The sequence below is a fragment of the Odocoileus virginianus genome, chromosome 26, assembly GCF_023699985.2.
Source record: "Odocoileus virginianus isolate 20LAN1187 ecotype Illinois chromosome 26, Ovbor_1.2, whole genome shotgun sequence".
NCBI lineage: Eukaryota > Metazoa > Chordata > Mammalia > Artiodactyla > Cervidae > Odocoileus > Odocoileus virginianus.
The window spans coordinates 9735917-9752498 of record NC_069699.1 but is presented as its reverse complement, the minus strand read 5'-3'; the positions used below and the strand labels follow the sequence as shown (position 1 = coordinate 9752498).

Genomic DNA, 16582 nt, shown 5'->3' with positions numbered 1-16582 from the left:
AACTAGCTTACAAAGGTATTCAAAGACATAATGGCTGAAAACTTCCCAAAATTGGTGAGGACAAAAACCTAGATTGAAGAAATTTGGGAACTCCAAACTAGATAGACCTAAAGAAATCCACACTAAGACACATCATAATTAAACTTCTGAAAACCAAAGATAAAGAAAGCAATTGCTTTTTTTTTTTTTTGCTAGGCCATGCAGCATGGGGGGGATCTTAGTTCCCAAACTAGATACTGAACCTGTGCCTTCTGCATTGAGAGCACAGTCTTAAACCACTGAACCACCAGGAAGTCCCACAAAGAAACAATCTTGAAAATAGCCAGAGAAAAGCAACATATTTGTGCCAATTCACATGACAGATTTCTCATCTGCAACCATGATGGCCAGAATTAAGTAACATATCTTTCAAGTGCTGAAAGAAAAGAAATGTAAACTACAAATTCTTATATCCAGGGGAACTATCCTCAAGAAATGATGGGGAAATAAATATATCTTCAAATGAAGGAAAACCAAATCCAAGGACTAAACAAATTTGTACTAACAGAATCTATCACCATTTGTACAGATAACAATTCTTGTCATCCGTACACAGGGACTGAATAGATATAAAGAGCCAGAAATACTTGAGCCATGAAATGCTACATGGCTCTTCAAATGTTATTTTATTTAAAAAAATAACAATGTTTAATTTTAAAAGTTATCTTACAAAAGCTTTTAATAATTTCAGGAAATACCCAATATATAAAACAAATTAGAAAGGAATATTCCAAACTGTTATCAGTTGATTAAGGCAATTGACTCCTGGTAGGAAATTAGGAATTTATTTTTGGAGTTTCCAATTTGACTAGAGCATTTGTTATTTTCTAAATGTTTACTAGCTGTGTAACCACAGTGTATTGGAACTAATAATATAATACCAAGAGCCCTGCTAACACTCAGAGATTATGAGTAACTGTGCCAAAGAATAAGGAACAGCCTCAATGAAAGGAAACACTATTAACTACTGCTGCACTTATCCAAAAGAGAAGAGTGCTATCTTTACATACCTGTGAATTTGTCCATTTTTATGCAGGTATTCCAAACCCTCCAGCACTTCTTTGAGTATTGTAGCAATGGTAGCTTCATCCAGGACTCCACTTTTATGTTCCCCCTTTGCCACAATGTGCTTAATAATATCTAGAACAGAACCTGAAAAGAAAAGAAACAGTTTTCCATAATTTTTTAACTCATTCAATATAATTCAGAGCCATTTAAAAATCAAAACACATGCAAATCTTCTCATAAACTTAGCTGTGTAGGAAAGGAAGGAAAAATAGCAATACAAAGAAATATAAAAGTTTAAAATTAATATATTAATTCTACTCTAAAACAGAAAGCAACCTGATAATATCCAAATAGAAGTGTTACACCAGCATCTTCTTTAGACATCCAATGAGAATTTGAAAAAGGTAATAGAGGATTTTAAAATCACCTCTGAAGAATCCCTAGGTAAACCATATCCATCAATAACACTCTAGCAAAAGATCTAACAAACCAATTTAGGTTTCGAACATCAGATTAGAGTATGCAACATTGTTTAAATAAAGATATAAAACACAACTGAAATGCAGGTCAAATTTATTATTACATGTGTATGCAAACTAATTTAAAGGTTAAAATTATATGTCAGGTTAATAAGTAATTGAAATAAAACAGGTAAGGCAAAAAAAAACATGCAAGGAATAAAAGTGGAGGTTCTCTTTAAATAAAAGCCTAGATGTATTATCAATCTCATTCTTCCCAGGATGGGAAATGATATTCCTACTAAAAATCAGAGGGAGGGAAAACACACCAACATAATAATTAAGGGCTTCCCTGGTGACTCAGCTGGTAAAGAATCTGCCTGCAACGTGGGAGACCTGGGTTCGATCCCTGGGTTGAGAAGATTCCCTGGGGGAGGGCATGGCAACCCACTCTAGTATTCTTGCCTGGAAAATCCCCAGGGACAGAGGAGTCTGGCAGGCTACAGTCCTTAGCGTTGCAAAGAGTCAGACAGGACTGAGCGACTAAGCACATAATAATCAGAATCACAGAATGTTATCTACCATTAAAAAAAAAAAGCTTGCTAGAGATCAGTAGAATTTCTGGCAGTACAATGGCCCATAAAGATCAGAGAACCAAAACAAAATAATCTCCAATATTAAAAATTGTGCCAAGGAGTCTGGAATATAACATAAAGTACACTGAAAAGACTGAATGTCCACTTCTTGGCAAATGTTTCTATTGAAAATTTGCCCTGGTGGGTGTTTTTTATTGCACACACTTAAAAAGAAAAAAACATATTTCCAATAGAGAGAAAGAAGTGGTCTAGATGGAATCCTTGAAAACATGAGAGAACTGAACACATTTACTTCAGCTCCCACTGGAAATCCACTAACTTGATAAGCCTGATTAAAAGGGCATAAATCCAGAATAAAAAAGAAAACAAGATAACAGAAGAGATACATCATTAATTTTCTGAAAGACAGAAAGGAGAAAAAGTAACTTTGAGTATGCAGAGGGGGAAAACTGGAAACTTCAGTGCCTGCAGAAGAGGTGTATCAGTTAGGAAAACACAGATCTTGAGCTCCAGAAAGGCTCAGAACACAAACACCTTAGACCACATATAAGTATGTGAGGAGGAACTGATGGAAAGGTCTGAACATATGAAAACTGGTTGAAAGCTCACATAAAGCAGACTAAGATTCCCAGATCCCACCCTCCCCATCCTAGAAAGCAAGGTAACTACCATGCCCCACCTCTAGCAGGAGACAGGCTGTTTCTTCTCTGTAAACAAATAATGGGAGACTTCAGATTCTTGGTAACTTTTTAAAGATTTTCTCCCTCTTTATTTCTGGGATTCATAAGACTATGATCCACAAAGAGGGGAACTAAGGAACAAGTTTTGTTCTGTTTAGTTTAACCAATCACACGTTGACCCCCAGAGCAAAGTGACTACACCAACTGGCCAGGTATTTCATTCTTCTGAGAAATCCAGGCCACATTAAGAACTGTTCAGTAAGAAAACATATATACAAATGCCAACTGAGTTAAATGTCTGTAATGTAAAGAATATCTAAAATAAGGAATGCAAAGGGAAAAACTCCTACTAGGAATTAAAATCACAATTTTTTCATTCAATAGTTAAGTCATATTATATGAGATCTAGAACTAGGTGCCACAGAGTATGTGTCCAGATCCACAGAGCATGACTGCTGACTTTCAGGGACCTTCTAGTCTGGTAGATCAAAGAAATGGGGCAACAAACACCCTAGGGCACATCAAAGTCACCAGATATGCATTTTAAATGAGTCTGAAGCAGGAACTCCTTTTCAAAAATCTTAGATTTCTATTAATTTCACATCACCCAGTGATTAATAGGGAAATTAAAGCAACACACATTCCCAGATTATGCCCAGAATGGATATACCAAACAAGGCTATGTAAGAAGCCCCTTCTTCCCTGGGATAACTTGTCTTTTCAGTTTTAGTTTCCCAACAATATGATTTTTATAGGTGAGGGATGATCATGCCACTAAGATCTACATCCTTAACTGACAAATATTGGTCCTGGAAGGTTCCCCCTTCTTTCCAATACGATTTCCTCAGCATCTTGCAGCATCTTACACAATGCCCTACGATCCTCCCTCTTGAAATATCGAAATTATATATAATTCTTCATATAAACTAAGAGAAAGATGAAAGTATAAGCAAAAGAAAACTATCACTGAATGATTCAAATTAATATTTAAAGAAAAGGAACAATGAAGGAAGCCTATATCAGCATATAGAATACTATGTCCTTGGGCATAATCTGGAAGAAGTGTTCTATAGGGATAATCTGTTCTCAAACTTAAATACATTAAGAAATTACTTAGCAAACTAGCGAAAAATGCTGATTCCCAGGTCTTATAGATTGCCATTCAAGAGATCTGATGTAGGGCCCAAGAAGTTGCACTTTAACAACCTAGATTGTCCACTGAAACCCAAGAATTTTTTAAAGTAAAAGCAAGTAAATTAAATAATGGAAAACAAGAGGGATTTGGTACAAATTTTTTAATAAAGCAAAAAATTAAAGTGTAGATCATCTACTCCCCAATCTCACATCTGCCTTCATAGTCTATGGCACAGAACATTTTAAAAAAAGTGAAAACTTTTACTGTCCAAGAAAATCATTACTAAACATTAAAATGATATTGAAAAAGTGGTGAAGCAGTTGCTGGTTCAAGACATTTGTTAAATCTGACAATTATAGCTCAATTGAATTAATCACTCTGTCAATATGTTTATTTCCTCAGTTTATTTTTATGAAAAAACACTCTAAGTCCAAAATTAACTCACCCATTTTAGTTACCAGTATTTTTACCAAGTTTTAATCAATCTTAAGCCACTGGATGCTGCTTATGTCTTCCTAAGCCATGTAAGTTTTAAAAGAAGCCAAAATTTGCTTGCTCTGAGTATTCCATTTCTGATCAGCAGACATACCCTCACTGTTATTTGACCATCCAAAATTGGTCACTCACAATACCATGTATTTTTCACCTGGGTCATGCTCAGGGTCAATAAGTCCCATACTTTTTCTCTCTCAGAAGATGACAAAGATGAGAGCATCCTTAAATCACAAAGTAATTCACTAAGACAGTGAATTTAAATTAGATTTCTGCATTTCTATAGTTCCTCCCTTTAAAGCCTACAGATTCTTCTTTATCTTTTCCTTTCAGAAACTTTCTTAATTACTTTGATTTCTAAAAATCTTATATTGCAGTTTGGTGCTAATAAATGATAGAAATAGCTATTTAGATATAAAGTGGTTCTAATTTCTAAAGATTAACCTTCTATACTAATAAATTTCAACATTCAACATGAGTTCCAATTATTTAATTAATAAAAGATAAGAATATCATAGTTTTAAGAAAGCATTACAAAATAATTATAATAGGCACATTTCAACTTATTTTAACCATGATGTCCTCCTGGTCCATGGGCTTAAGAGTGCCAGTTGCAGTTCATTTTACAATTTAATTAGATTATTAAATTCTATATCAGTACAATGTTGCTAAATCAAAAATATGCATTTTAAATATTTTGGTTGGAAAAGTTGGTGTGAAAGGAAAAGGTAATATGAAAGAATGCAGCCTACGCATACTTGTGTTAACTCTGGCTGTTTACATTTTTAAATTATTCAGATAGAGCCCCTGCTTCTCAGTGGTCCCCGCCTCTCACTCTCTCTGCTCCAGCTGTGATCTCCTTATCAGATCCCAAGACACACCACTCTCCTCCATCTTGCCTCCACTCACCCCCAGTACAGCGTTCCCTCTCTCTGGGTCTTTCTCCCATTTTCCCCCTGATACCACCTCCACATCCATGTCACCCGGCTAATTATTACCTATTCTTCGAGTCTTCTGAAAAACATCACCTCCTGAAGGTGGTCTCGATCCCATCACAGCCATTCTCCCTCAATAGTTAGGTTCTCCTGATACTTGTTCCCATGATACCTGATACTTCCTCATGGCACTCTACACACTTATAACTATTTAATTACAACTTTTTCTTATAAGACCCATAAGAGCAAGGAACTGATTGACTGATTCACCAATGTACTGGTAATCAATAAGTATTTGATGAAAGGCATTTTAACTGAGCTATCTTGACAGTTCCCTCCTATTTAAAAAAAGTTTTTTTTGTCATGCTTAGTTCTATTTTTTGTTTTCTACATATTGCTTAATGTATCTCTTCAGTTTAAATGTGTTCACTTTAAAACTAAACAAGATTACACTTTTCTAAGAAAGATGCAAAATTTTTAATATTTGTAAAGTAAACATTTAGATGTAAGGTTACGTTGACTCATAAAATTAAAAGTAATTTTTAAAAGAATTAATGCTTGGAACATATTTGAAAATTATTGTCCAGGAAATTTGCTGAGTGCTATGCTGGAAAAACTGGGCACCATCCCAGGAAACTTAAGACCCGGAAGAACAGAAAGGTACATTTCAAAGACATCCCACCCAGATACATATATCACATCCTGCCTTGTGATCAGGACATATACTCACTGAGAGAGGAATGAGAATTCTTTAAAAACAAACCAAAAAAAAATTTTTAAGGCATTCTGCTTATAAGAAGCAGAAAGGATGGACTGGCATACAGCTATGGATGAGAGAATCAAGCAGACAATTTATTCCTATTCATCAGAGGACTTTTTAGCAAAACATTAAAAACTCTGTATTACACATTTTGCAAATTACATATAAAGAAAATTATGCTATAGGTGATCAATAACGAAAGACACAGTATTACCTAATATTGCCATATCTGTCCATACTGAAAGAACCATGCTCGACCACCATCTTGAAAGGTGGTTGGTGTTAGCAAGGCTTCCAACCATCATATGAACAGGGCCTTTAACAAAGCAATCCAGTTTCTCCAGTGTGTCACTAATGGGATTGAAAGAAAAAGGTGATTCTGGCTACACTGAAAAGCATCAAATAACAAGGGCTCATTATTATCAATGACTAAAATTTCTTGTGCACATACTACATGTCAGCACAGTGATGGATGCTTTACACAGTCATCTCACTTACTCCTCCCCAAAACCCTGAAATGCAGGAAAGGCATCCCCATTTAACAGACAAGTAAATAGGTTCAAAGAGTTTGCCTAGGGGCATAACCACCAAGTAGAAAATCTAGAATTTAATTCTAAAGCCTACAGACTTTTCTTTAAAGCTTCTCTGGGGCAGTGAGGTGTTCAATGAGTAATGGTATTAAAATAACAAACATGGATTCTCTTTCCTGTAATCCTACACTACAATCGAAAATGGAAAATAATGCTCCCATGTTAAATATGTATGCAAACAAGCAGCAAAGTGATGGGAAAGTTGGGCAGCTCCATCACTCACTTGTCTTATCTCGCCACATCATTCAAATCCATGACGTAGCAAAATGTCCAATTTATTACATGGCATGGACTTCTGGGTAACCATAACAAAATTTTCAATCTATACATACTAAGGGTCCACTGTTTGCAATTAGCAATACTTACATTTTATTCTAAGGACTAAAGCAGAAATAATTGTATACACAATAGTGCAGGATATAGTACATAATGATGTTAATATGGGGGACCAAGATTTTCTGTGTGAGAGAAAAGAGATTCGAGTATAATTTTTAAAGTTTTAAAGGTCTGCAAAGTTAAATCTGAATTGGAAATACTAATGTCAAATTATGATTTGTTTTAATATTCTATATTTCCAAGCTCTTCCAAACAGAAGCAGGGACAAAATAGTAGCAGTACTCAGATATCCAAGTTATGCTTTCTGAATACCATTCCCCATAAAAAGGATCAGGGCTCCTTAGAATATTGGCTGATTCTGAGAAAAGCAACATAAATGTGAACCATTTCCTGGAAAAGGAAATGGCAACCCATTCCAGTATTCTTGCCTGGGAAATCCCATGAACAGGGGAGCCTGGTGGGCTGTAGTCCATGGGGTTGCAAAAAGAATCAGACACAACTTAGTGACTAAACAATAACAGTTGTTCCATATATATGTTCCACATTTATATATGAATCTATTTCCCTTTATTATTAAAAGTGGTGAATAATTTTTCCAAAAAAAAAAAAAAAATGCGAACCATTTATACTGAACCAAAAATCAAGGTTATCAAAGGTTGATGGATCATGTCAAAAGGACACCACAGTATGTTTGAAGAGACTTCCACTAACAAAATTTTGAATAACCTGAGCATCAAAAAAAAAAAAAAAAAAGAGTGTAACCAATTGAAAGGCACTGAATATATGAAAAAAAAATCTTTGAGTTTATATAGTAATACTTCAAAAAAGAAAGCATCACTCAATGGGAAGAAAGAAAAAAAATCACTGGCAGTGATTATTAAACTAATTCTTTACTGTGAAAATTGGTCCTTAAAAAAACACATTTATCCTGTCTAAAGTGACTGCCCGCAATGCGGGAGACCCAGGTTCAATCCCTGGGTCGGGAAGATCCCCTGGAGAAGGAAATGGCAACCCACTCCAGTATTCTTGCCTGGAGAATCCCATGGACAGAGGACCCTGGTAGACTACAGTCCATGGGGTCGCAGAGTCAGGCATGACACAACTGAGCGACTTCACTTTCTTTAAGTAGGAATTACAGTATAGAATAATCAAAAAGTCCCAGTTAATATGGCAAAGTTCCTTTACAGCGAAGAATGCCACTTTATAAAAGTTAATTGAAAAAAAGAAAAAATTACCATTCTGCAACCTCTGACAAAATAATTGATTCAATCAAGGACTGTTAATGGATATTAGAAATCATTAGATCAAAGACTTGGGGAACTGGATACTCACAGTGCCAAAGTATCATCCCAAAGACTACTTGCTAGCCGCAAAGGGAAATAAAGCCAACTTTTCCATGGAGAGACCTGGCTGTCATAATCTTCAGCAATCAAAATCAACATCACTATTAAAGATACAACCGGAGAGCAAATACTACTTCTTGACATGATGCAATATGAAGTACACAGCACCACCTACAAAATACTCTGTCCAAACAACCCTTTAGGTCTAATTTTTAATTTGTAGGAAACAGAGGAATATAAATCAAGTTAAACATCACCAGGAAGAAGTAACCAGATAAAGCCAGAATGTGGAACATCCTACAAGATAGACCCTTCAAACCAGACCTTTCATAAGTTTGTGAAATGGAAGAGAGGAAGTAGGAGGAAACCATCCTAGATTAAGAGAAATTGAAGAAGCGTGACAACCAAATGCAACATGTAAAACCTGTCTCACCTTGCACACTAGCATTGTTAGTTAGATATTGTAACCTCAGTATCTCCTCAAATGCATGTCCATGAAAACCAAACCACAGAAGACAGTTGTATTTACTTTCCAAACCAGGAAAGTTGGCATTTCATTGTACTCTACTCACCTCCACTTAACAGCTTCATGACTAGCCACAGCTCATCTTTTACCACAAAAGATGTGTAGTAAGACACAATATTAGGATGATGGCACTGACTCATGGCTTGAATTTCTTTCTACAAAGAAGAGAAAACATGGTAATTCATTATATGCAAGCCTAAAACAACACTAGAATTTACTGAATCCAGATTTGGGAATTCCAAAGACTATGTCACAACCTTTTTAGGATTTTCGTGGTTCTGATCTCTTCAAGAATGGTTAAACCAAAAAACCACTTTGTTTCCCTCAGTCCATTCTGATTCCTACTCCTTTCACTCATTAAACCAGTAATCTCTGAAACCAGAAATGTACTATTTATCACACCTTGGCACAGTATCACAGAGGCCTCCACTGGGACACATTTTTTACTTCAAGGTGTCCCTGAAGAAATCTTGGGAAATCAGGTTTTACAGTCACAGAGAATAATTACTAATAAACAGAGAGTGGTTTTTTTGTTTGGCACTTTTTTCCCCAAAATAGTTTCATCTCATTTTTGTGAAATGATTAACAGTTCTCACTTTACAGAGGCCATAAACTAAATCAAAAGTAGAAACCTGAGCCCAAAGTCTAAGCTTACACTATTCTCAGTTAATTAATTTAAACTGGATTTGGTGTGATCAGATGCCTTATAGAAGTCCTGTGGTGCTTATCTTTCCTGTGTACTTATCTTTCCATCACTCCCACTGCCTTCACTGAAACTACCCTCAACACACCCCAGTCCTACGATAATAACTTCAAGAAAGCCATGTTGCTTCTAATCATGATTCTAATTAAACTTCAAGCTCCAGCTATAACTTCAAGTGAGCCATGCTGCTTCTAATTATGCACATTTAACCCTATTGTTCCCTCTGCCTAAAGTACACTTCCCTCATTTTCATCCAGCTAAAAAGACCAAATCACCCTGCCAATCTCAGCCAAAATACCACTTCCACCCAGCTTCCCAGCTTTAGTGACATGTCCCTTCTCTTGGCTTCTAAGCTCCATGCACATCTTACACTATAGCACATATGTATGGATAGAAAATTGGATGCTTATTTGCCTGTCCTCCCCTGTGAAACTGAGAACTTCAACCAAGCAAGTACTTAAAAGTGGATTCCTACACATGGTGGGAATTATCATACCATACTGTAGTTGCCTGTTTATTTTTCTGCATCCCTCACAAAACTGTAAGCTCAATGAGAGATCAGACTCTGTATTACTAGCACTTATCATTGTGCTTGGCACACAGTCTACCCTCAAAATATATTTGCTGAATGAATGCAATCCTACAGCGCTTTATACAGCTTTTTACTTACTGATGCACTTGCCCTATACCCTTGGTATTTGTTCAGTAAGATCAACTGTGTAAAAGTTGCTCCAAATCCCTGATTCATAAGAACTGTCCAACGAAAGGTATTCCTTCTCTTCTCATCTTCCCTACCCGAATGTAAGTTCTTTTATGGCAAGGACTTGGTTCTGTGCGTTTTTGCTACCCACGAAGTTATTAGCACAATCTTCTGTACTAAAAGCTAAGTAAACACAAAGGATAAGGAAGAGGAACTAAAGTAATAAACACCTGCCTACTGGCACAGTTATATAGGACTTGAATAGATAAGGTATGTACACATAAGAGGGAATGTACAGGACAGCACATACATGCCAAATGAGGTAAATGTTACCAGAATTCCAGAGGAAAGAACAGTTAAGGCAAGAAGTCTTCATAGAGTAGGCGGGAATTACGTTTGTGTTTTACAAGATGTGGGATATTATAGCAGTGCAAGGTACAAAGCACATAAAATTACAGAAAAGAAGAAAAGGATGAAATATGCAAGGCAGATTTTAGACACAGGAGTAAACCTGTCTAAACACAGGTCATGCTTTCAGCAGAAATTTACCAAGTGCCTACCTTATGCCAGGTACAGTACTAGTATAATGATGAACCTTCATGAAACTTACGGTCTGGTGAAGAAGTTAAACAAATACTAATTTACAATACATATGAATAAGGTCTGATAGGAGAAGTACTAAATACTATATGATTTCACTGAAGAGGTGAATTATCCAAAATTAGGAGTGACAATCAGGGAAAGATTCCTATAAAAAGTTTTACTACACTGACATTACAACCCTGTTGCGTGCTTAAGCGTTCAGTTGTGTCCAATTCTTTGCGACCCCATGGACCAAAGCCCACCAGGCTCCTCTGTCCATGGAATTTCCCAGGGAAGAACACTTGAGTGGGTTGCCATTTCCTACTCCAGGGGATCTGCCCAACTCAGGGATGGAACCCACCTCTTCTGCACTGCAGGAGGATTCTTCACCACTGAGCCACAGGAAAGGTCAACATTAAAATAGGAAAAATAAACATGTTTTTATGGGTTTTCATTGTTTAATTACCTGGGACCATACCGTAAGACCCAGGTAATTGTAACTGTGTTCAAGAATTTAGGATTCAACACATACCCCAATGTTTACTGTAGCACTATTTATAGTAGCCAGGACATAGAAGCAACATAGATGTCCACTGACAGATGAATAGATAAATTGTGGTAGGCCTTCCCTGGTGGTCCAGTGGTTAAGAACTTGCCTTCCAATGCAGGGGACATGAGTTCAATCCCTGGTCAGGGAACTAAGATGCCACATGCCACAGGGTAATTAAGCCTGCACGCTGCAACGAAGATCCCACGTGCCTCATTCAAACTCAAATTTCACAGCGCATCCTCAACACTCATAAGTGCTTCCACTCCTAGTCATGAAAATGCCTTCCTGACAGTCCTATATGTCTGGAGTACCAGATCTTTGTCTGGAATTTTTAGTGCTCCACCTCAGACTTTCGAAAGCCATGTTTTACTGACCATTGTTCACTCCTTTTTAAAACTCATTCATCTTGATTTCTATTCTTTGCCCTCTGGCTTTCTTTTTTCATTTTTTAAAATTTATTTATTTCTTAATTGAAGGTAACTGCTTTACAGAATGTTGTTGCTTTCTGTCAGATATCAACAAGAATCAGTCATAGGTATACGTGTGCCCCCTCCCTCCTGAACCCCCCTCCCATCCCACCCTTTAGATTGTCACAGAGCCCGTCTAAGTTCCCCGAGTCACACTGAAGATTCCCACTGGCTCTCTATCTTACCTGCAGTATTGTAAGTGTTCATGCTACTCTCGCCATACATCTCACCCTCTCCATCTCCCCCGACCCCCCACCACGTCTTTGAGTCTATTCTCTAGGTCTGTTTCTCCATTGCTGCCCTGCAAATAAATTCTTGAGTGCCATCTTTCTAGATTCCATATATATGTGTTAGTACATGATACCTATCTTTCTCTGACTTACTTCACACTGTATAACAGACTCTAGGTTCGTCCACCTCATCAGAACTGACTCAAATGTATTCCTTTTCATGGCTGAGTAATATTCCATTGTATATATGTACCACAGCTTCTTTATCCATTCATCTGTTGATGGACACTAGGTTGCATCCATGTTCTAACTACTGTAAATAGTGTTGCAATCCCCCTGGTTTTCTAATTACTCCAACATAGTTGACTTTCCTTCACTTCACATTACTGAGTCACTCCCCAAGTAATGTTAATTTATTCATTCATTCATTCATTCAGAGTGAACAGTCTCTGCCAGCAAGAAGTGCTCATCCTAGAACTAACAACTTTTCCATCTATAAAATTTTGACAGAATTTCTGTCTTTACAGTGTTATTCCCTGAATTTAGAGTCTCAATATCTCTTTGTGCAGTCCAGTGTTCCTCAATCTATGAGATCCAATTCATATGGGTCATGAAATAAACTTAGCAGATCACATTAAAAAACAGACAAAAACAGGATAAAAAATCATAGTGCATTCCACATAATATAATTAAGAACTATTTTATGAGAACGCCTCAGTTACATTAATATATATAATATGTATTTTATCAACACATTCATAACGTTATTAGATAATATGCTATCCTTTGCTGATTTTAAACCCCTGCCCAGCAGGGTCTCCCTCTGTGCCTCTTCAAAGTCTTCCCAGCCCAGGTGGCCCAGGACACAAACATCTCCCCAAAGGCCTCCACCTTCATAACAGGGAGTTCGCATCTACCTTGTACTTCAACATAGTATTCAAACTTTTCCGAGGCGTTGTCACACTCTGCCTTGTACAGCAGACAAGAACCTTAACTCTTCAACCAGATGGTGAGCTTTATGATAGAAGAAAAGACATTTTAAGCCTCTTAATGGTCCCCTCAGATGTTTGTCCAATGAAACTAGTCCAAGCATTTACCGAGGAGAGAAAAATCTCAATCACCTGCATTCTATGCCTTTCCTACAGCCTGTAAGTAAAATCTCTGGAGAAAATAGATGTAGTACTATCTGACAGCTGATTTTGTGATCACACTTTTTGCAAAGGTTGTTAGACAAGAAAACAGTTTGACAAGAGAAAGGAGCAATATACCGCCTCCTCACTAGTAACTGTCACACACAATACACACCTGTAATTGGTTTACATCAGTATTCTCTGGAGAACCCAGAGTATCCTTTCTGCATTATAATGAAGACAGTTTTGAAAAAACAATCTTACAACCACAACATCAAAAGTTGAATATGCTGAGCTGATAATTTTTTTAAAAGATAAATTGAAGGCCTTTGTACCTTTTAGATACAGAACCACTGGCACTTAGATCTCAAGTCCTAACACTAACACAAATACCACAAATCAGGCAGTCTTTATAGTTTTGATGCTTGTTCAGGGTTGAATGGAATCCTACCTGCATATGCACCAATTATTTTAAAGTCACTTTAAATCACTTTCCCCCATCTTTATTATTTGTTGATTTGCAAATACTATATATGCAATGTAAAGAGTTCTGGAATATGTGGGCAAATTTTATAAAGGTCTAACCAAATTTCTTTCCTTTTACTAAGCTATATCAAATGTGCATTCCTCTAAAAGTAAGGCCCTAGTGTAATAACACAAATATTACTTTCAAGAATGTCAAATGATATTTGAGAAGAGATGCTCTTTATACTTTTGAACTAAGATTTAATCATTTTATTAGTATTTTATGAAGTTAAAAAAATAGTAGACTTGAGTCATTAAAACCTGATTTTTTAGTCCAGACTCTGTTGCTTATCATGATTTAATTCCCTCATCTACGGAGTGGAGCTATTACCTATCTCGGAGATGTTTCTGAGGTTAAGGTACACTTTAACGCCTAGTACTGAAAAGGTGTTTGCTATTACTGTTATATGAACTTAGTCAAGTTATTTAAACTTTGAGCCTTAGCTGCTTTAGTCATAAAGTAGTAAATAAAAAGACGTTCATTCCTCTTTATACCATCCTTATGGATTATGAGGAGAAGGCAATGGCACCCCACTCCAGTACTCTTGCCTGGAAAATCCCATGGATGGAGGAGCCTGGTAGGCTGCAGTCCATGGGGTCACTAAGAGTCAGACATGACTGAAAAGTAAATGGCAAATGATAGGAATTCATATTGGACTTTTCAAATTCCAGTGTTAATACATGGATTAAAAATACTGTTTTTCTTTAATAAGAATTAGTTTACAATTTAGGCATCTTTTATGATCCCTGCAGTTCACATGTCCAAGTGGTGCTCTAAGGTCCTTGCTGGCAGCTGTAAACCCAAGTTCACCACATAATGTTTCAATCAGCATCTCCTTCCAAGTATGTGTTCTCTCACCAAACAACTCAAGATCCCTCTAGCAACCCAATTCTTCAGCTTCTGCATATGCATTACCAATTTCTGAAGAAATACATCTGCCCCATCTGCTGAAAATTCAATATATAATTATATTATCTCTTTATCACAGTTATACTACAAATTAAACCCAATCTGGGACAATGGAAAAGAATTCTGGACTGACAAATCATCCCAGTCCTAGTTTCTGCCCTTTCTACTATAACTGTGCATGATCTTAGAGAAATTATTTAACAATTTAACAATATTAATTCACATTTGAGGGGTAGTTTATGGTTTTCCAGTACTGCATCATTTGATCTTCAAGAAAAACCTCATGAGGTATACAAAGCAGAAGCAGATAGATATACTTCCATTTTAAGCCAAAGAAGTTGAGGATTTGAAAAATCAAATGATGTGGATATTCGCTTGCTGAATAGTTACTACATACTTAAAACTACTCTAGGTGTCATGGAGTATAAAAGAACTGCCAAACAATCCCTGTGTTGATGGTTCTTAACACCACAGAAACCTCACACAGCTGTAGATTCTCGGGGCCCCCTTTCTTCTCCCTGACTCTTGGAGGAGCCAATGCAGCCAATGATGCTCTCAATCTGCATCAATGGTCAGATGCAGATTGGTCCCACGTTCCTAGAAGACCAAAGCCTTTTAAAGGATGCTCCATTTGACCCAGGAATCACAATTGCATGATACTATTTTAAAGAGAGAAAGAAGCAAGCAAGCATTGTTTATAACAATAAAGAGAACACAAAAATCATTCAATACCAGAGAACAAGTTAGATGATATATTCAACAGAACACTACATACATATTGAAAACTATATTCATATTTATAGACATGGAATTCTGTGATAAATTTTTTAAAGACAAGAACAAGTATATGACATTATCATCATAAAAATACAAAGACTTAAATGTGCACTTATAACACATTTAGTGTCAATCTCAGAATGAGAGAATTGTAACTGATTTTCTTCCTCTCTAGTTACTTGGATTTTATAAATTTTACAATAAGCAATACTTATTAATGAAGAAATCACAAGTTTAATTTTAAAAAAATAAAAAACTTCAAGTTATTTCCCACTTTAACATGAATATACAAGAAATATGAGAAGTGCATACCAGGAGTTCATCCATGCTAGTCTGACATTTCTCAAGGTTTATCCGTTTGATTGCCACCTTCTCCTTTTTAGGGGCACAATACGCTGCTTGGACCACAGCCGTTGCTCCACTCCCTAAAGATAAATAAATAAAACGAGTAAATAAAAAGACGCAGCGATTAAAACAAGACATTTCTGACTCCTATACAATTTAAGGGCACACAATTTAAACAAAAGAATAATTCTTAACTTGTTCAGACAACACTCAACAACAGATGCAGAGAAACACTCTGAAAAGTAGGGTGTCAGTAAAAGCAAAAGCCTTGACCATTCATAGAACTATCAATAAATACCAGCACACATACACCGAAATAAAAATTGTTAGACTTCTAGAAGTTCTAGAATATTATAGTATAGGCTCACATTTCCCTGCTCTTCTCTTTTAAATACAACTAAACACCGTAGAAATAATTCAACAGACAATCATAAAGATAATCTAACAGACAATCAGAGAGGTAGAAAGAAGTAGATAGAATAGCTAAGGACCCTCAGGATGTGCGGAAAAGCATCACTGTGAGCTCCCTGGGTTTTTCTTTTATCTCCTACCTATCCACAAGTGGACACCAGAAGAGCCTGCCTCCCGGAACCACCAACCAGGATAGAAAGACAAATAAACAAACAATTGTGAAACATCCTTTCTGGACAAAGTACTGTGAAAGGGGAAGCTCAGTAGTGATCTAGAAGATAGATTTCTCAAACCCCATCGGGACAACCCAGCCAGGCCACAGCTTCAGCACCAGCAGCGTCTGCACCCCACATC

The 16582-nt window shown here is 36.6% G+C and overlaps 1 protein-coding gene across 2 annotated transcripts in view; it reads right to left on the bottom strand.

Annotated features, from left to right (window-relative positions):
* Positions 1-16582, bottom strand: part of OXSR1 (oxidative stress responsive kinase 1) — an 85541-nt gene that overhangs the window by 50988 nt on the left and 17971 nt on the right. Inside the window, exons 2-4 of one of the 2 annotated variants that reach the window (XM_020914943.2) lie at positions 15785-15897; positions 8945-9053; positions 1050-1191 (exon numbers count right to left, since the gene is read on the bottom strand). In XM_020914943.2, coding sequence (XP_020770602.1) covers positions 1050-1191; positions 8945-9053; positions 15785-15897 — 364 coding nt within the window. Of the gene's footprint in view, positions 1-1049; positions 1192-6317; positions 6455-8944; positions 9054-15784; positions 15898-16582 lie in introns of those variants that run through there. The other variant, XM_070455425.1, reaches the window with a different exon arrangement.